The sequence below is a fragment of the Asterias amurensis genome, chromosome 20 (genome assembly GCF_032118995.1).
Source record: "Asterias amurensis chromosome 20, ASM3211899v1".
NCBI classification, from domain to species: domain Eukaryota; kingdom Metazoa; phylum Echinodermata; class Asteroidea; order Forcipulatida; family Asteriidae; genus Asterias; species Asterias amurensis.
The window spans coordinates 9,749,750-9,771,785 of NC_092667.1; the positions used below are offsets into that span (position 1 = coordinate 9,749,750).

At 38.6% G+C, this 22,036-nt stretch overlaps 1 protein-coding gene across 1 annotated transcript in view; it reads left to right on the plus strand.

Moving 5' to 3' along the window:
• The window catches only part of LOC139952279 (NIPA-like protein 2), a 37,542-nt gene that overhangs the window by 9,467 nt on the left and 6,039 nt on the right, over positions 1 to 22,036 (plus strand). Inside the window, exons 2-12 of the mRNA XM_071951360.1 lie at positions 4,112 to 4,180; positions 6,797 to 6,980; positions 7,406 to 7,465; positions 9,777 to 9,829; positions 10,601 to 10,669; positions 12,953 to 13,049; positions 14,562 to 14,697; positions 16,950 to 17,038; positions 17,754 to 17,817; positions 19,222 to 19,328; positions 20,733 to 20,869. Of these exons, the coding sequence (XP_071807461.1) occupies positions 4,112 to 4,180; positions 6,797 to 6,980; positions 7,406 to 7,465; positions 9,777 to 9,829; positions 10,601 to 10,669; positions 12,953 to 13,049; positions 14,562 to 14,697; positions 16,950 to 17,038; positions 17,754 to 17,817; positions 19,222 to 19,328; positions 20,733 to 20,869 (1,065 nt within the window). The remainder of the gene's footprint in view (positions 1 to 4,111; positions 4,181 to 6,796; positions 6,981 to 7,405; positions 7,466 to 9,776; positions 9,830 to 10,600; positions 10,670 to 12,952; positions 13,050 to 14,561; positions 14,698 to 16,949; positions 17,039 to 17,753; positions 17,818 to 19,221; positions 19,329 to 20,732; positions 20,870 to 22,036) is intronic.

Consider the following 22,036-nt stretch of genomic DNA (forward strand, 5'->3'; position numbering starts at 1 on the left):
TAAGCCACGCCCACTACAATCCTGGTCTTATCTCCTTGCTTCCCTTTAAATACTGCTTGCTGAGGTGCTGTAGCATTTTAGAAATGAGTAAAACATTGTCACAAAAATACATGCTAAAATCATTGTTGTGACTTAATTTCCTTGTTAACAAATTTGTCAAAAACAACAGCACCTTGGCAAGTAATATTTTTTTAAGGAAGCTTCGACAAATCATTATCTTCAAACCATGTCAGTTTGAGTAGGATTTGAAACCATGTCAGTTTAATGTAAATCTGTGGACATTGTGTTGTGTGTCATACAAAAAGTAGGCTAGCTAGATTCTTGAGGGAGAACCCTCTTGTCCATACCACTGTCTGCACATTCCTCTAATCCTCCAACTCTACTGCCCACAATAGTCTGAGATTTACCCAGAATTGAATGGGAAACAAGGGGGCTTGACATTCACAAGGCAATCTGTACAAAGTCATCAATACTAGATGTCTATAGACTGAGCACTGAGCAGGTTTGGACAATTAATGAGCATGTCTATAGGACCAACTCCAGATAGTCAGCAATAGCAAAAGAGATTATGACTTCAATTCAATTGCATCTAATGCTGGGCAATGCATTTGTACCAGAGGCTACCAGTATATTCTCAGCGAAGGTGTACAAATGCTGTGAGCAACACACTGGCACACAACAAGCTGATGTCTTCAGTAAATCTATACTATTAAAAGCGTAACCTGCGCCATCTTGGATTGAAAATTAGAAGGTCCAGTGGTATGGCATCCTTGTGGAATCCAACACGGTTGTTTGTGTGGAATTCAATACGTTTGTGTGGTTTCAGACGTCGGGTTGCAAGTCTGCAAAACCCGGATCCAAACTCGCACTTACAAGTCATGTGATTGGAGGAAGTTTGGGCGGCGACCGTGCGTCAACCACTGGTCGATGTTGTTACCAGACTTCCTAGAAATCTTTCTGACAGGCGACTCATTGGACAGTGTTTCGCAGATGGTGCTCCGGATTGGTTCATTCATTGCCCCTTACCCGCCCACCCGCCATTCGATCCGCCCTTTTTGGTCAGGTTACTTTCGTGTTGTACTAAGCATGGTTCTCCGGATTGGTTCATTCATTGCCGCGCAGGGCCGAAAGGGTCGAAGAGGCTGGGTGCCAGGACAAAAACCGAAAACCAATCTCACGAATTTGACCGAATTTGCATTGAATGGATGAAGTACCGTAGATTGATGTTTCGCAGGCGACCATGTGTCAACCACTGGTCGACGTTGTTATCAAAAAAAACATTCACTTCCAAACGGCATGAGAATTATCATGATGAACAAGGATGGGATCAAACGGAAGCTTAATAATTTGGAAACATTGGGTAGGGCCGGCTATAGGTTGGAAGGTGTCTAAGGGAACTTTACAATTAATAACATTTTGGGGGTGGGGGGGGGGGGCTTACACAAAGAGCCATTCTGGTCAGTGTATTGTGAGTGGTGTGTTGTCTGGTTTGAGACAGGCCACCTGTTGCTTGGTGAAGAAGGTCGCCGTGGGACCACTTTAGGTTGACAGTGGGTGGCGACCTTGGACCTTTTGCCAGTAAACTCAAATGGGTACATGAATACCGTTTTAGAATACGGTCTGTTCATGGAGGTATAATGTTGCAGTTTCAGAGTTTAACCATGGAGGTAGAATTTGTGAAACCATTCCTTACTCTATGGTGAAACTTATACACGTACGTCAAAGGCTGTTTTGAAGCTGCAAAAAAAGAACTTTGCTTTGCATTTGGTCAAAGTTGTTAAGCAAATCGACATTAAGTTTCCTTTTGAATAAGTCCATTCACAAAAATGGTTAGAGCAGTGTGTCGGTCAGGTCTCAGAATGTACATTTTGCCAAATCCATTTTGAAGCCTAATTTAGCCATCGGCCCGTCGGGTTGGTTACTGATGGAGATAATATTAACAAAAGAGACCTCGTGCGGCTGAATGGGGTACATTTTTAGGAGTTTGTCTATTGACCCAAAACTGGACGTAACAAACCCTAAACATGACTTGACATGCTTTCTGAAAGTGAAATAAGTTAGAGAAAGTTAAGGAGTGGGGACGGGTTTATCGTTTTTATTTAGTTTGTACGATATAGGGTTCCAGAGATATGGGATGTATGGAGGTTTGTTCCTAGAGCAGCGTGAACATGAACGCGGTCAGAAATTGTGTCGTTTGTCGTTCAAATTTCGCGAGATGCAATAAGCCCAAAGTGACAATAAAACAAAACCAGACCTGCCAAGTCTCACGCATTAGGCGTGAGACTCTAGCATTTGGGCTCTGTCTCACGCTCACACGCACATCAACCATTATTGGGGCGAGATCGGGAAAAAAAAAATAACGACATTTTTTGTACAAAATTTGTACAAACAGAGCGCAAATTTGCAGATTGCGCACGCTTTTGCTCATCCAGTAGGTTCAGCTCAAATTCGGCAGAGCGCAAAACGCTTATTGCGCACAAGTTTGTTCCGATTCTTTTAGCAAATTCGTTGAAATGCGCTCCACTCATTTTTAGTCTATTTTTTTCAAGTTTGGAAGGATATAATCTGACACAATCGAACCTCCACATTAACCATCAACATCTCTTGTGTACCTCAAGTGAGTTTTAATTATTCTGAGGAGGTTTTTGATGCATTTTGAAACACTTTTTGTTCACAATTAAATTTCACATTGTTTTATTTATTTATAAAAAAAATAAAATAAAAAAAAGGTTGGGCGGTGATTTAAAAAGGCCTTCTTAAACTGGCAATTTTTTTTCCGGGGGGATGGGGGTTGAGCTTTGAAAAATCTCACACATAGCTAGCCTCTGGACTTGGCATCTCTGCCTGCAAAACACTTTTTTGACGTTCACGTTAAGTGCTCCCGTTATACATGCAGCCTATTGACCAGAAAGTTTACAAGACCAATTCAGATGAGAATAAACTAAAAAGAGGCCTACGCTCTTACCGCCCCCGCCCCCCCCCCCCCCCCCGAAAAAAAACAGTAGATAAATTAGATTTGTGGCACACAGCATGTTCCAAAAACTCGCTTTACTTATAGTGCTGTAGCAACGCTATGTATCGTGGGACGTAAAAATGTCATTTTTGACGAATTTTTTTTAAAAAGGAAATGCAAGCATTATGAATGTATATTGAGTGTGTGGAGAAAGTTTTGGTAGTGTAGTACAAAAGAAACTTTAGTTATTGCTGACTAATGGTCAGTTTCACCTATCAACGCTGATTTGAAAAACGTGTAACGTTAGGGAGGCCCAACATATTAGACCCCTATAAGGATCACGGGGGAGCCTTATAGTTTCTAGATGCTTAATACGTCGTCTAACCCAAAACGAGGTGGGTACAGCCACTGCAAGTAGTGGTGGACGTGCGAAATAGCTTCATTTTGGGTTAGAGTTATGACGCCATGCATAAATATTGAGAGAGGCGTATAACACCCTCACCCACATTTCGAAATATTTGTGTAAAGGATTTTTATATCCTAGCGGGGTGCCGCGCGAAGCGCGGCATCCCGCTAGTCTACATTAACATTTTGTTCATAGACAAACCTGCTTTAGGGCTTAAGGGCCAATGTGGTAGAAAACAGGAAACTTGTACAACAAACATGACATTTATAGTGTAAACAATACAAAAAGCTTGCTTAAAGGCAGTGGACACTATTGTAACTCAAAGTTGTTTGCATAAATACTTACTTGGTTACAAGTAATGGAGAGCTGTTGATAGTATAAAACATTGTGAGTAAAACCGGCTGCCTCTGAAGTAACGTAGTTGTTGAGAAAGAAGTAATTTTTCATCGAATTTGATTTTGAGACCTTAGATTTAGAATTTAAGGTCTCGAAATCAAGCATCTGAAAGCACACAGCTACGTGTGACAAGGGGTTTTTTTTCTTTCATTATTATCTCGCAACTTCCAGTACCGATTGAGCTCAAATTTTCACAGGTTTTTTATTTGTATGCTTTCAAAAAATGTTGAGATACATTTACACCAAGGTTAGTTTTTGACAATTACCAATAGTTCCCAGTGTCTTTAAAGCAGCTTTCCATAACTTTGGTTTAGATTGTTATCCTAAAATTTGTGTAATCTTTTGTTATAATTTAGATGATCATCATCGGTGCTTGTTTAGCCATCGGTGGTAATCTACTCATCAGTATCTCCATGAACGTACAGGTAAGATTTTATCAGAATACAATTCTAATCGCCAGCTCCCCCCCCCCCCCCCCCCCCCCCGAGTTATTTTGTTTTTTATAATTTTCTGTTTTTGCAAGTCGCCAGACTCACAGGTCTGAAGGCCACTTTAAGGTGTGGGCTAGAAGCTAGAAGAAGAAGAAAACAAATTTCCATGGGCCATTGCCACCTGCTCCCGGGGCTGAAATAGGGTTACCCCTTTACAGTCCATACTGATGTAGGCTTGAGCATCATCAATATAAAGCCTGGCTGGTAGAGTAGAAATATATTTTTTTCGCAAATAATTGTTGTTCTTTTAGCCCTTTATCAAGAGTGGTCTTCCACCTTGTTTGAAGGGTTTTGATACCTTTATTTGGTAAAGATTTTGTCCATGACATCAATCACAACTCAAAAAAGTAGTTTCCGTCTCACTGAGAGGAGAACTGTTTTTGTGCAAATTGTTTTGCTCCAGACCTCAGCATGTGGTATTTTAAGGGAAGCTTTCTACCAGCATTATCGTTAAACTGTGTAAGTTTAATCTGTTGACGTTTTTTGTTTTGTGCAAAAATTACTACACCCTTTAAGATGAAATTGCATGCCATGTATAACAAAAAATTACATTGTTGAGTGAGTTTTATGATGGACTTTGTTTTCACATTGCGGGGGCAGTACGGGAGTAGGCGTCAGACGGCAAATTTATATTTTTCAATTTTGGAATGTTTGGTTAAATATTGTTCTCGCTGTACAAAGCTCAGGTATGTGGTGTTAACATGAACATGGCGCACACCAGTGATTAAAATAAGAGCAATAATACCAAAAAAATCACGTACTGTTTGCACTCAAGTTGCACCTTAAAAAGAAATTTTTGTAAAAAACTTGACAATAAGCAACAACGGAAATAAACTCTTTTGTTTTCATGTTGCAAAAAGTACTCGACATTGGGAGGTACTGGCTGTGACTATTATATGCTTTAGACATGTACATTATGGTACACAATTTACAGTTAAAGGAACACGTTGCCTTGGATCGGACGAGTTGGTCTATGAAAAGCGTTTGAAACCAGTTGTTATGAAATGCATATGGTTAGAAAGATGTTTTAAAAGTAGAATATAATGATCCACAAGTATCACTCAAAATTACACGGTTTTCATTTTACGTTGCGAACTACATTGTAACATGGTCAGCCATTTATGGGAGTCAAAGTTTTGACTCTCATAAATGGCCGACCGTGTTTGTCGACGAGGTAAAACGAAAACCACGCAATTTCAAGGCATATTTGTGTAGATCATTGTGTTCTACTTTTACAACATCTTTACAACGGTTACAGGACGCTTTTCAAAGACCAACTCGACCGATCCAAGGCAACGTGTTCCTTTAAATATTATACTTGCTTGGTCACTCAATGTATGTTTCAGAGCGAACATTGTTTCTTTTTTTTAATTACTACACATTATACTAGCTGGGTTGTTTTTTGGTGTTCGTTCAATGATCGCAACACCTCTTGTCTTGCTTGTTTAAAGCCATTATACACTTTCGGAACAGGAAAAAAAAAGTTCACAGATTTTCAAATAACTTACAGGGTTTACAGAAGGTAATGGTGAAAGACTTCTCTTGAAATATTATTCCATGAAATGCTTTACTTTTTGAGAGAACATTAAAACAATTATCAATTCTCGATATCGAGAATTACGGATTTATTTTAAACAAATATGTCATGACACGGCGAAACGTGCGGAAACAAGGGTGGGTTTTCCCGTTATTTTCTCCCGACTCCGATGACCGATTGAGACTAAATTTTCACAGGTTTGTTATTTTATATTATAAGTTGTGATATACAAAGTGTGGGCCCTTTGGACAATACTGTTTAGCGAAAGTGTCCAATCGCTTTAAAGGAAAGATATTCGTTTGGTAAGCACTGTTACTGAGTATACAGTGCTAGACACACATCGGTATAGGTAAAAACCAAAATTAACATTCTTTATCTTGATGCAAGTTTAACATCTATTATACTATTAAAACTAATCAATTTGTACCTTCCATGCAGAGACAAGCCACGTTTACTTGACCAGCAAACTATGGTGGCTCGGTACATGTATCTTCATGATGGTGGTCAGGGAATGACACCAAGGCTAAGACCAGGGGCCAATTTCATAACGCTGCTAAGCACAAAAATTTGCTTAGCATGAAATTTTGGCCTCAATAAAGACAGAATTACCAACCAAATTTCCACGTGGTTATGATCAGGATACACAAACAACAGTTGAACACAAGTAACAAGCAATATACAAAAAAATGGAAGTATGGTCGATAGTCCTGTTTTTATCAAGGAAGAAATTTTGTGCTAAGCAAATTTTTGTGCTTAGCAGCTCTTTGAAATTGGGCCCTGGGGCCACTGAGGCATGGCTTTGGATGGTGTAAAGCAGTTTGAGAAACACCACTTCCATAGTGTGGTTATGTAATAAAATAACAGTTTTCATGCCTCAGTCTGAGAAGCGTTACTGTCAGTATCAAATAGAAATAAAAATGTCCTCACCCTTTTCAAACGTAAAAATTCCAACTCTAAATTGATAACAATTAATAGATATGGTAACTTCAAAATGTTGTTTTTTTTGCTTATAGAAATATGCCTTGACGAGACTAGAAAACCAAGGCTTCCATGCAGAGACCAGCCACGCCTACCTAACCAGCAAGTTATGGTGGCTCGGTATCTTCATGATGGTGGTTGGTGAAATCGGCAACTTTATGGCGTACGGTTTCGGCCCGGCGTCAGTGGTTGCCCCGTTAGGCACAACCACTGTTGTTGGTAAGCTTAATGATGATAATTGTGTTTATTTCATTTTCTCGGGGCCATAATTTTCTTTTTTTTTTAATGAGGACAAGTATAAAAGTTTTTTTTGCACTAACTTTTCAGGTCATTCAAAAATGCAAACTATGGGAATAATACAAACAAACTTCTCTCACCACAAATACTTGACAGAAAAACTGTAGATTTAAGTCTCAAAATGTGTATTTTATAATTTGTTTGCCCACATTTGCTTATTCATATGAAATTCATGCAATGAATAAAAAATGTATTTGTTTAAATGTACAAAGTTTTAATATAAGCACATTTCGAAAACCTTTGATTTATAGGCCTTGAGTTCAGCCACGTACGTGTAATTGTATTCATTTTGTAGTATTAAATCCTGATACAAACTAACTATTAATGTTTATCTTCTTGTCTTGCAGCAAATGTTTACATCGCAATTGTCTTCTTGGGTGAAAAACTACGATCTCGAGATATATTAGGTGAGTTGAGTTTGGGTCAACAATTGTTAACTGTGTAATGTTGACAAATCATAATATTTTGTGGTTTTCTCCCTCCTTTTGATTTATTCAATAGGCTTGTTTGCCCCTTTCACACTATTTCCCGAGAAAATCTCTGGTCAATTTAGTTAACGAGTTTGTCCATCACAGACATTCATTAAAGCCATTGGACACTTTTGGTAAACAGTATTGTCCAAAGGCCCACGCTTCGTATATCACAACTGATATGAAAAATAACAAACCTGTGAAAACTTAGGCTCAATCGGTCATCGGAGTCGGGAGAAAATAACGGGGAAAATTCACCCTTGTTTCGGCACGTTTCGCCCTGTCATGTGTTTAAAGGCAGTGGACACTATTGGTAATTACTCAAAATAATTATTAGCATAAAACCTTACTTGGTAACAAGTAATGGGGAGAGGTTGATGGTATAAAACATCGTGAGAAACAGCTCCCTCTGAAGTGGAGTAGTTTTCGAGAAAGAAGTAATTTTCGACGAATTTGATTTCGAGACCTCAAGTTTAGAACTTGAGGTCTCGAAATCAACCATCTAAAAAACGCATACAACTTCGTGTGACAAGGGTGTTTTTTCTTTCATTATTATCTCGCAACTTGGACGACCAATTGAGCTCAAATTTTCACAGGTTTGTTATTTCATGCATATGTTGACATACACCAAGTGAGAAGACTGGTCTTTGACAATTACCAATAGTGTCCACGGTCTCAATAGTGGTTACAAAATGTAGGCCTACAATGTACCTTGAGGCGGATTCTTTCTGTTATTGTTTTTGCACTTTATAAACTTCTCTTTATTAATTGTTATTACTACCTTCCCAAATGTTCATATGTTTGTTATTTCAAGTTTATAAATGATCACACAAAACATGAATACTGTTTGATAATATCTTGTCATCGTGATAAATCTTGTAAAATACCTTTAAATGCACGTATAATAACAAACAAAAATACAAAATAAGTAAATAGTGCTCTGTTTATCACATTTTATCTTTCAAGGATAAAATGCTTTATACACAGGGCGAAAGTGTAGTTACACATGGTGCGTGTGCTGCCAAAGTGCGGTTAAAATTGTACAAGCTTAAGGGGTAATTCCCTTGTGTGCAGGGATGCGCGGCCAGGTGCCGTGCACTAATACTGAGTAACTACGGTAATTTGTTCGCGGGCAAATATGTTGGTATGCCTGGGTTTTTATTTACAGTCCTCTGTGCATAAATATTGTGTTTGTTTTCAATTAGCCAATAGGGTGTTTATAATAGGTCAACATTGGCCAATGAATGTTTTTGTTTACCTTACGTTGTTGGGGACGCGCTAATTAGCGCGGGATTAACTTTCACTTCAAAGTCACTTTGTCACTGCCTTTCGAAGTGAAGAGGCTGTGTAAGTTTTATACTCACACAATTTAATTAATTTCCCTCCACTCCCACCCTAAAGGTCTTGTCAGTAATCTTAACTTGTCATTGCGGTATGGCATTTTTTACGGGATTCACAGAGTGTTTCTGTTTTGGGGGTTATAGTTGCAAGTAAATGTACTTTGTCGAATTATTTCTTTCACTTTGTACACCTTGTTCAAGGAACTTACACGCCCATTCGTAATATTGAGTTAAAGTATTGTAACAACAAGTTGTGTTAGTGCTCTGAGGTTCCCCAGGGGCTAAGTCCGACCTCATGTCTCAAGGTGGAATTTTACAACTTAATTAATTGATTGATGGGTTAACCTCATTGTGTAAGGTATGACTAGTTTCAATAATTGTTTTAGTGCATTCTGACTGTGTGCCCACGTGATTGGAGTCAGGTGGGCATGCAGATTAATGTTTGGCCAGGTGCCAGTTAACAAGTATAACATTTGTGTGCCAAATAAGTAATAGGGGCGTGGTGCCCATTAATGGTTGTGTCACTTGCACATTGGAAGAGAAGCCATGTTGGCCAGATTTGTTGTGGTGTGGCAATTGTTTGCCAATTAATTACTTCGGGCGTGGTGCCCAGTAATGGTTGAGGTCACGTGTTCATGGGAAGAAGAATCCAGGTACTGGGCAAATTTGATGAGTGTTATGTGGGCAGAAGAAGCCAAGTACTGGCCAATGAATTGTGGGGTCAGGTGTACCCTAAGCTGTTTTTATGTGTGTGACTGGCTAGCCATAAGTTTTTCGGCAACCTTCACAATTTTTGTTTTGGAAATAAAACAGTTTTCAGAGGCTGTGGCAATCAATCAAAATATAATTTGTCTGCTTGTTTTATTCGTATCTGAGTATAATTGGTTTCATTTTCTTTTTCTTGTTAGGAACTTATTTAATTATCGTTGGTGCTTTCCTCATCGTTGTCTTTTCATCCCAGGTAAGTCAATCAACTTGCTGCAAAAAATGTATCAAAAGAATTCCATTTACTGCATCGAATTAAAGACAGTACACACTATTGGTAATTGTCAAAGACCAGTCTTCTCACTTGGTGTACATGTATCTCAACATATGCATAAAATAACCAACCTGTGAAAATTTGAGCTCAATTGGTCGTCGTAGTTGCAAGATAATAATAAAAGAAAAAACACCCTCGTCACACCAAGTTGTATGCTTTCAGATGCTTGATTTCGGGACCTCAAAATCTAGTTCTGAGGTCTCAAAATCAAATGGGTGGAAAATTACTTCTTTCTCAAAAACTACATCACTTCAGAGGGAGCTGTATCTCAGAATGTTATATACCATCAACCTCTCCCCATTACTCGTTACCAAGTAAGGTTTTATACTAATAATTATTTTGAGTAATTACCAATAGTGTCCACTGCCTTTAAGTCATCGGTGTGTTAATTTGAATCCTGGTTATGACACTCCTTGAGCAAAAAGCTTTTCTGTAATTGCTTCTCTTCACCCAGGGGTATAAGTAGGTACCTGCGAGGGGAGAGGTTGTTATTGTGTGTGACATTTTTTTTGTGGATACTCCCCAGGGAGCTGGGAAAGATTGCATGAATGTTATGGCCCTATGACAAGGGCACTCAGTAAAGCGTACTTTGTAAAGTGCGCTTTGTACAAGCTACTGGTAGTTATATGTACTATAAAAAGCCATGGTCTATAACTAAAATGGCCTCCCTGTCATTTGTTTTCTTTTCCACAGAACAATACTAGATTATCAGCACCTCAGATACATGAGCATCTCCTAAACCCGGTGTTTCTTATATACTTGGTAAGAATTGTTGATAATTGTTGATAATATTTCATTTATAGGGAAGGTAATCGTTGTTTGGTTATCACTTATAAATTAATGGCAATAAAATTATTTTGGCAGTATAAAACATTTTTAGAAGTATGCCCATCTTGATGTGAGCATCTCCAAAAACCAGTATTTCTTTTGATTTTTGTTGTTAATGTTTTTTTTTAAAGGGAAGGTACACGGTTGGCAATCACTCATCAAATAACAAGGGAATCAATGTGTGGTGGAGAGGTTTTCAACTAGTGGTTTAATCCCAACGTGGCCTGGTTCTTGATAATTTTACCGAGACGAAAATTAACACTTTTTACCGGTCATAAACACAGGTTTATACACACCCACGTGACGCGCTCTCCACCAATAGGAATAGCAAAAAAATCTGAGGTATTTATGAATGACAAATAAAAAACATTTGGGTAGAAGCCTACAGCAGAGACAATAAGCTGTGGATTTACGGCCATATCTCAAAATAGTGACAATCTTTTAAAAAGAATTTTTCACATGTTAGTTTTATTGCATACACAGTCTACATAAATATAGGGTTTAAACAATCGAAAGAATAAGAATAATTTACTTCAAATTGTCAAGCATAAACGAGCCGGCACTCTTCAAACTGAGCTGCATATTTTTTATTGAAATTTTGGGCACAGCATGGAGAGCAAAAGTGGGAAGAAAAGCAAAATTACTTCTTTGATGTTTGGGGCAAATCAACATACCCCACGCGCCCCTTAACCAGGACAACCTGTCATTCCATTTATGTTGTTTTCTAATGGGGCTGAAACATCTACAGATTAATTATATTACAAACATCTTCATTCACAGTGAATATGGATTCATGTCATGGCCACAAATTGTATTTACAAAAGGTATCAAAACCCTTTAATATGTAACTTGCGATAGGTACCAGCACATCATTGCATCCTGTCGGTTTGACTCACAGTCATCCAGTATAACCTTTGTACACGTTTTTTTTTTTTTTGACACAAATCACAAATATTCCAACATTATCCAAGTATATTTTTCTTTTAAAGGGAAATTGTCAACATTTGGTGATTGAAACCTACTGTTTGCTTCAATTCTATATTGTTATAGGTACCAAAAAAACTAACCTGTAAATATATTTTTTTAAGGAGGTAACGTTTTGTTTGATACATTGCCGAAAATCTTGAGTGGTCCACCCAGGAAGAAATTTTCTGCAACTTGAATACACATTCTCAGAGAGCTTTCCAGTCAAAATCTTTTTCCATAAATGCAGTTTTTTAAGTGAACAATTTCTCAAAACGCATACCATGTACACTATCCAAAGCTGCTGTACTTCTTACCAAGTAAATTTTGTATTGCCACTAGTTTTTGGATTTATTACCAACCATTTAAAGCCATTGGACACTTTCGGTAAACAGTATGGTCCAAGGCCTACACTTCGTGTATCACAACTTCTATATAAAATAACAAACCTGTGAAAATTTAGGCTCAATCTGTCATCGGAGTCGGGAGAAATTAACGGGAAAACCCACTCTTGTTTTGGCACGTTTCGCCGTGTCATGACATGTGTTTAAAATTAATCCGTAATTCTCAATATCGAGAATTGATATTGTTTTAATGTTTTCTCAAAAAGTAAAGCATTTCATGGAATAATATTTCAAGAGAAGTCTTTCACCATTACCTTCTGTAAACCCTGTAAGTTATTTGTAAATCTGTGATCTTTTTTCTGTTCTGAAAGTGTATAATGGCTTTAAGGGGAGGTATGTGTTAGTTATCACTCTAAAAATTATTGGCAACAAAAACTTACTTGGATTAGAAAGAACAGCAGCTTTCGATAGTATAAAGCATTTTGGGAATTATATCTTATTTAAGGCAGTGTGATTATGGAAAAGTTTATCAGTTTTTATCCCCACAAATTTTAATTTGCGAAGTGATACTGACAGTCAAAAGTTTCTCAGATTGTGTATCATTCGAATGTTGTATTGTTCTTCTTATGGATATAAGTGCTCCGGTTTATGACAATATCTAAAAAACACAACCGCCATTTTGAATGGAATTTTCGCAGTAGTTGTATAGGAATAAAACAATCAAACTATTCCGAAAACAAAATGGTACACATTCCCTTTAAAATAAGGGTTAGGAATGAGACTTCACCCTCAAACCATGTTGCATTACCCTGGCCCGGCAAACGTTTCGTTATAATTTGTTTTTACCGATATAATTTTGTGTTAAATTCACCAACTCCTTGTTTAACTGAGACCTTTTTTTTCTTTCTAGGCGACGGAGGTCATAATTTTTATAGCAGTTAATATTGTAGTACACCGCTACGGTTCCCTTCATGTTATTTTATTTATTCTACCAGCTGCCATTCTAGGTAAGAAGTTTGCCTTTTTGCTCCCAATTCTTTCTATAAACCCTCTTTAAACCCACGTAGGGCTATGTGGAATTGGTTACTTGTGAGGGCAGGAGATGGTTCTTGTGATTGATTTAGCCAAGTAGCGCATATTTATGTTGCACAGACTGTACTCCAAAGGGAGCTGAGATGGTTTAACGAATGAATTAAGGCCTAGTGACCAGGGGTAAATATTGGAAGCATTTTGAGACGCCCTTTGCAGGCATGTGAGACTTCCTCTTTTCAGCTGATTTCCTCTTTTGGGGTTTTGATTTTCCTCTTTTGTCCTTCACTCTCTGTGTACAAAAGTATAGGAATAATGTCTTTTCCTCTTTTTTTCTTGCTCGATTTTCTCTTCTCCTCTTTTTTTCATGGATAGTTACTCACATGCCTGTCTTTGGTTGTTGAAAGCGCTGTACAAAAATTGATTATTATTATTACTATTACTATGTTACACAAGGCAACCAGTTCCAGGCAATCTCTAAGACAGAAAAGACTGTAACATTTCAATGGTCATCACCCACTGCTCTTGTGGATTGTAAGACATTGTTTGGAGATTGGCTCGTGTGCTACCAACCACGTGTGATCTTGGTTGCCTCCAAGTTGCTGGTAACTCGTGTGACATTGCCTAATAGACCCTTCCCATGAAATATGTAAATTGCACATAGCGCTTACGCACTAACGTTTTGGTTGGCAAAATGAGGGAACATCACGCTGTTTTGTACACGGCTAATGGGTGCGTGACGCCGACGCGATTGCGCGTCTGCTTAGTGCACAACTCTATGTGTTTCCAAACCAACAGGGTCTGTACGCATGTGTGAATGTAATTACATGTAGCATATTTAATGGGAAGAGTCCCTTTACACATGGCTACTGTTATGGCGTGATCGCTATCTGTAGAGTCAAATTGCATGTAAAAATTACGGCTAACCGTTCATGCTGGTAATATTTGCACTAACACTTCATAACACACTGCGATGCTGCTGGTGATAATGATACAAGGGACATAAATTCTTAAATAATTTTCTTGATATAATGGACGTTAAATTTGCATCGGGGATAAAGAAAATTAATTTTGTTTTTTTACCCATACACCGATGTGTGTTAGCACTGTATACTCGGTACTTCCCCGAGTTCTGTGAAAAAATATCACAGGCATGTTACTCGGGTGGGATTCGAACCCACGACCCTTGCAATTCTAGAGCAGTGTCTTACCAACTGTCTTTAACATCTATTATATCGTCGCGGTACCCGTTGCCAAAACATAGGATCCGAACTGCCTGTAGCTGCCGGGCAACCTCAGTAGTCTAGTTGGTAAGACACTGCTCTAGAATTGCAAGGGTCGTGGGTTCGAATCCCACCCGAGTAACATGCCTGTGATATTTTTTCACAGGACTCGGGAAAGTACTGAGTATACAGTGCGGACACACATCGGTGTATGGGTAAAAACAAAATTAACATAATTTTCTTGATGTTCTTTTTTCTTTCTTGCAGCTTCTTTGACCGTGATTGGTTCCAAGGCAGTATCTGGTATGATAACGCTCACTGCCTCAGGTCAGAGCCAGGTTGGATATCCAGTCTTTTACATTATGATCATCGTTATTGTTATAACGGGCGTGGCACAAATAAGGTGAGTAAAACAATTCCCAGGACTCAATGATGTAGAATAATAATAACAATAATAATACTACAGCATTTGTAAGGTTCACTTTCCTATATACCATTCAAAGGCGCCGCTCTAGTAGAAGTTAAGTAAAAGTACGTATAGTTGGGAATAGCAAGCAAGAACACGTGTGTTTTAAGTGTCTGCTGGAAGAAAATGATGTTGTGCATTTGTCTGAGGTCGTCACAAAGTGAATTCCAAATTCTTGGTGCTATGTTTGAAAAAGCTCTGTCCCTAATAACTGGCTAAGCAAGTTCAAGGAACTACTTGTATGGGGGCGTCAAGAGATTTTATATGTAATTTTTTTTTGCTCAACCCAAAATAGACAAACATTAATTAACAAACAAATAAAATAAACCTAGATCGACACATGCATCATATAATATTCAAAATTGATGCTTTCATAACGTACATCTTTTCTCCAGAAGACGATCAGAGCATACTGATCGAAACGTTGAGTTGAAACCAACGTTTTTTTTTTCAGAACCACCCCAACATGTTTAGAGATAGTCATTACATGGTGTTACCACAAACCTTTCTATAACATATGACATCCTACTGTGTAAGTCACTCAACAGCTCTTAGGCACACATGTAGAGTGACATGTGTCCTCACTCTATGTCCAAATACACTCTACTTTAAATTGAAACCCCTTATTAGTCTCTGCATCAAAACAGCTGGTACCCAGGGCTGTCTTAGGGAGTACTAACCTCTGAAGATGGGAATTGTCTTGGGATCGGGAATTGTCTTGGGATCGCTGATGGAGTTCATTAAGTGGTGTCTCCCCATAGAGTAAGTGTCCTTACTCTATGGTCTCTCCAGCAGTGAGTGTGGGAGTTCCTATTGGCTATCAAGGTCGCAATTTGAAGAGTCATGCTGGTTAATTGCATATTGCACTCAAATTGTCTGACTTAGCTCTGGGTGCACATTACTAATACCATGTTCACACTCAATCCAGGAATGGATTGAGTTGAGATACAGTATTTTTATCAGAACAACAGATTAAGATCTTGTGCTGGGTTTTACTTTAACACCAGTGCTTGATCCAGCTCTGATCCCACCTTTTATCACAGTAGTTCCACAAAAAACACTAGCGAAAACCCTGCCGTCCCCAGCAAAACCCGGAAATGACCTGGAAAAAAAAACCTGGAATCCACTGTGCCAGATCTGATCCACCTAAAGCCTGGTTGATACTTCCTGCGAATGCAAGTGTGGTACAAGTTTTGACTTTACAGGGCTGTGTGTTGGAGGAAAAGTTTCACAGAATTGACGAGCACATGTCAACTGACTCAAATGCAAATGGTGCGAATTTGTGACGTCAAAATTTGTATCATTTTCGCATTCGCAGGAACTATGAACCAGGCCTCAGGTGCATTAAAATTGCAGGATCCTGCGAACTTGGTCTGATCCTGCTTGTTTGCATTTTCACAAGCTTTTAATCCACATTGTAGGATCAGATCTGGGTCTGATCCACCACTCAGGATCTAGTGTAAATGAGGTCTAAAATAGGCTCCCTATGTGCACGAAGGCACGCCCGTGCTGTAGAACGTCCTCTGCAGGCATCATCAGACAAGATGGCCTGACGATGATATCAATCAATCATGTAATATGCACAGCAGCCAACATTTGCACTTTGCAATCAGGGATATTGTGCACAACATGAAGGGAGATATTTAGAATAACATTTAACTTGAGGGAGATCTTCCAATTTGTTCATCCTAACATGGAAAGATAGTTTTTATTATTTTCAGGGAACTTACTGCAGAATCAGGAAGCATTGGCAGCTCTGTAAATGCCAAATACTCAAAAACTTAATATAAAAAGTCTGTCAGTCTCTTGAAATCAAATCAAATAATAATGTCAATGGCTAAACTTTTAGGAAGGGTGTTTTTTAACTTGTTTACTTGGTTAGCAAATTCAATTTCTGAGCTATGCTCATCCAAAATGATAAAAGGACATGCAGGACATGCAATCACAATCCTTCCAAACTAACCTGATTTCACTATTCAGTTGTTTCTCTAAAAGAGCATCAAAACAAGTTACATTTTACCATCCTTTTAAACTGTGAGGTTAAAAACTTATTTTGTCCTTCCCACTTCCAAGAGGACTCTACTATATTGAAAAATTAGTGCATCAAAAAGTTGAATATAATTTTGAAACCCCTGTTTAAAGGGAGTGAAACTAACTTATTGCTGTTTTCTTTCTACCTATGTGTCCAGATATGTAACGAGGGCTATGCAAGCATTCCAGGCCACTGTAGTAGTACCAACCTTCTTTGTCTTCTTCACAGTCAGTGCAATATTAGCAGGTGAGCAGTGTCAAAGGTCAAACGCCCCAAGTCCATCTACACAGAGAAATATGGCCCGATCCACACAGAGAAGCACCAACTCGTACATGCCTTGTTTCATTGTGAAAAGACTTTCGACCTTTGAACCTTACGTCATTTTTTCTTATGTGGACCATGTGCTATTTTTAGACTGTTGTCATCTTGAGATCGCGCTCTATCTACGGCTGTTTGCTGCGTTTTAATCGCACGTTTATAACTCAAAGTACACCATGTCAAACTGAGTGGGCGCAGGTGGGCGGTATGCGTGGTAATACGCAGGGCGCCTCCAGGCGGTATGCGTGCTGAAGGGTTAATCAAAACTCAAAGACGCCGCCTATAAGATGCTGCCCATTGGGTCTTGAATCAAGACTAAAGAATGCCATCTATCTTTCAAAGACGCCTTTTTGTAAAGACGCCGCCCTGCCATTGGAATCAAGACTTGAAGACTTGGCTGTTTGAGTCTTGAATCAAGCCTCAAAGATGCCGCCCATAGGACTTTACCTCAATCAACAATTGAAGATGCGCCACCTACTTGTTTCTCAAAGATGCTGTCGATTGAGTCTTGAGTCTAGACTAAAGATAGATTGAAGCCTTGAATCAAGACTCAAGAAAGCCGGCAATTGAGTCTTGAATCAAAACACTTAAGGATGCTGCCTTTGTTAACTGGTTTTTGTTTTCTCTTCTCCGTTTTATTTAGGTATATTTTTCTACGGTGAATTCAACGGCTTAACTTTTGTACAAATAGTGATGTTCCTTTTTGGGTAAGACTTTTGATTTTTTGAATTATTTTTTTTTTATAAACAATACCTTGGAATTAACATCTTTTCTCAAAGGATTTGGGTACTTTTGTAACACAAAACACAATGTCCGCAGATTTACACTAAACTTACACATACACCGTTTGAAGATGATGGTAGAAAGCATACCTAAAAATATTACTTCCTGAGGTGCTGTAGTTTTTGAGAAATGAGTAAAACAATTTCACGAAAATGCGTTTTTACATGCTAAAATAATTTGTCTCATGATCACTGATGAGATGAAAATTATTGTCATGACATTGTTCAACTCATTTCTCGAAAACTACAGCACCTCAGTCAGTAATATTTTTAGGGAAGCTTTCTACTATCATTATCTTCAAACTGTGTAAGTTTAATGTAAATATGTGGACATTGTGTTTTTTTGTCCTACAAAAAGTACCCAGACCCTTTAAAGCCATTGGATTTTTTGGTACAGAATTTTTTTTTAAAGTTCACAGATTTACAAATAACTTACAGGGTTTACAGAAGGTAATGGTAAACGACTTCTCTTGAAATATTATTCCATGAAATGCTTTACTTTTTGAGAAAACATTAAAACAATATAAATTCTTGATCGAGAATTACGGACTTATTTTAAACACATGTCATGACACGGCAAAACGTGCGGAAACACGTTATTTTCTCGTTATTTTCTCCCGACTCCGATGACCGATTGAGCCTAAATTTTCACAGGTTTGTTATTTTATATATAAGTTGTGAAACACAAAGTGTGGGCCTTGGACAATACTGTTTACCGAAAGTGTCCAATGGCTTTAAAGGTATTACACAGGAGTGGTAAGGATAAAAAGCGTCTGTTTTATTTTAATCTGATAGCTTACTGATTATGAAGTTCATACTAGAACCTTTTTTTCTGTGAATCATTTCTCTCTGAAATTAATTCATATATTATTTGAGAAAACTGCATCTAACAACCTTACCAAACAAAACAGCTTATTTGGTTGCCACCATGAAGGAAAATGTTACATGCTTAAAATTGAGCATGGTTATGCACAATTTTCTCCTAACCCATACAACAGATTCAGATGAAGTTATTTAGCCTTTGAGAAAAAAAGTTAATTTTTCACATACATTATTGAATCTGAGGAGCTTTTCTAAGGTATCTGAAAGCACACCATTCTGTGCAACTATTTGTTTAATATATATTTTGTTCATTGTTTTCTTTCAATGACCAATTTCAATAACCAATTGAGCCCAAATTTTCACAGGTTTGTTCCTTTATGCATATGTTGGGATACACCAAGTGAGGATACTAGTCTTTGACAATTACCAAACGTGTACAGTGCCTTTGAAAGGTCATACTTCTGGACACGCAACACGCTTTTAAATCCTGATCATTTTTTTCTTCAGGTGCTTTTGCTCATTTCTTGGAGTGTTCTTCATCACCCAGAACAGAGACGGAAATGGGGCTCCACCATTAGACTCTCAGTATCAAACAAGGCCCCCGCAGAAACTATGTGAGTGCTTTATTTACTCCTTTTGTAGACCCCCCCCCCTTAAAGAGACTAATCCAGACTGGTGTGGCATACTCTAGATGATGTCTTACTTTACTCTTGTAGAGGTTGATGGAAGTGCCGTGGTGGAGCGGTTAAGAGCACCAAATTCAAACTCTGGTGTTTCTGATCGGCAGAGTGTGGGTTTGAATCCCCAGCCGTGACACTTGTGTTCTTCAGCAAGACACTTAGCCATTGCTTCATCCGTCGGATGGGACGTAGAGCTGTTGGTCCCATCGTAGAGCAAGGAACAGAAGGAGTTACAACTAGTTGTATATCAAAGGTTCCACGTGTGTTACTGCGGTCACAAATGACCAGCGCTAATCGGCAGAAACATCTGCGGGCGCATTTCCTGACAAGCGATGTACAAAGAACTATAGTCTGAATACGTACAAAGAGCTCGCTGCGGTCGAAATGTGTACAGCCTTTTCCATAAAAAGAGAAAAGAAACATGATTTCCTTATGTCTTTGTGCACAGAACTAGGCACATGTTACCTCAGCAATGGCCGCGGTGCTTAACACATACGCGCCCGGTGCGCGCCTGAATTGGTGTATACGAAGGACAAGGCAATAGTTATTAGTGTCTTGCTTAAAGACACATTCGAGCCACACTCTGCTGAGCAGAAAGACGAGAGTTTGAAATCGGTGCTCTTAACCGCTCGGCCTTGACACTTCCACCGATACCTTAAAGGTGGAAATGCCATCAATTCAATGTACTTTCTAAAGTTTGGATCCCAATCTCAGACTTTTTTTTGTCAGCAATGACACTCACCCCTGATAATAGTCAATTTTTACGTAGGGCTTTATCTTTGCCCGAAGAGTTTATCAAAGCACGTCTTATATTACATCCCCTGTTCACTGGGCCATAATATTTCATTTCTTAAACCATCTCAGCCCCCTGGGGAGTATACAGCCGGTGCTGCAAGTTACCGCTCTCCAAGTTAATCGTTCACATAAAACATCTCTGCCCTTACAGGTATCCATACCCCTGGGTGGAGAGAAGCAGTGGTGATGTGTCTTGCTCAAGGACACTAAGTGTCACGACTTGGATTCAAACCCCTTGATGTATAGACATATATGGCCTGTCGGCCTATATTTGTTTTTTATTCTTAAATCCTTGTCCGTGTATCTTGTGCTTTATTTGTATCTGCCTGTCGTTACATTTTCATATTTGGTGTGTTTTTAAAAACTTGTGTGAGCAATGCAATTTCTTCTTTTGAAGATCAATAAAGTTTTCTTATGTCTTCTTATGTCTTATGTCTTACGTCACATCCCCATGACTTAACCATCCGAGCTTGTCCGCTCAGCCACAACACTCCCACTGATCATATATTTATTTCCTTGTTATCTTCTTTGTTCTGTGTTCAGTACCCGTTTGTCAGTTTCCGTGCACCAGTTATTTGGTTCAACCACCGAGCTCCGAGGACGAGACAGATTCACACGACGGCAAACCAAAAGAAATGGAAACAATTGAGGAGGAAGCAGATAAGAATGACGAAGGAGAGGTCAGAGTTTTATTAGTTTTATTATTAGTAGTAGTAGTATTTATTTTACCTTATAAATACAAGTACATGTAAAAAATCCTGGCCACCCTTTCCTAACATTATATGAAACAATTCCCTGTCCCCTTCCCATTGACACTAAAAAATGTGTCCCCCATGCCCCCTGCTTAATTTTGACTGTACTGCAGAAGAAGATTGGCAACTGGAACCAACATTGAAAGGGGGTAGATAGGGGGCCCAACGAGATATGGACACGTGGGGCTCTCCAATGCCTTTCTGCACAACTCTGCCGCCCGCGCCAAGCATACCCGCAGGCATGTCAGACCTTAGTGTCGACAGACCTTCGTTGCGTTGTGATTGGTCAATACGCAATGGGGCGGAGCTTAATGAATCGGTCTATTGTGCTCAAATTTTCACAGGTTTGTTAATTTTTGTATATGTTGAGATACACCAAATGAGAAGACTGGTCTTGACAATTACCAAGGGTATCCAGTGTCTTTAAGTGCACTACCAATCCTGGTACATTGTACCCATGACTACTTGTCCCATCCAAAGGACAAAGCCGTTATCTAGCTCAAATGTTAAAGGGAAGGTACACGTTTGGTAATTGTCAAAGACCAGTCTTCTCACTTGGTGTATCCCATCATAACCATAAAGTAACAAGCATGTGAAAATTTGGGCTCAATTGGTCATCGAAGTTGCAAGAAAATGATGGAAGGAAAAAAACACCCTTGTTGGACAAAATTGTGTGCTTTCAGATAAGAATAAAAGACTTCTAGCTAGAAGTCTTTAATTATTTGAGTGAGAAATTACCTCTTTCTCAAAAACTTTGTTACTTTAGAGGGAGTCAGTTCCCACAATGTTTTATACTATTAACAGCTCTCCAATACTTGTTACCAAGTCAGTTTTTAAGTTAATATTTGTTTTGAGTAATTACCAAACGTGTGCCTTCCCTTTAAACAATGTTTTTATTACTGAAACCTCCAAGTACATTTGTTTGGATTTCCATGAATGTAGTTGTATATACATAGCCTGACATGAGATACAAATTGAATCTCATCAATGTATACCTTTAAAGACACTGGACACTATTGGTAATTGTTCGAAGACCAGTCTTCTCATCACTTGGTGTATCTCAACGTACAGACAAAATAACAAACCTGTGAAAAT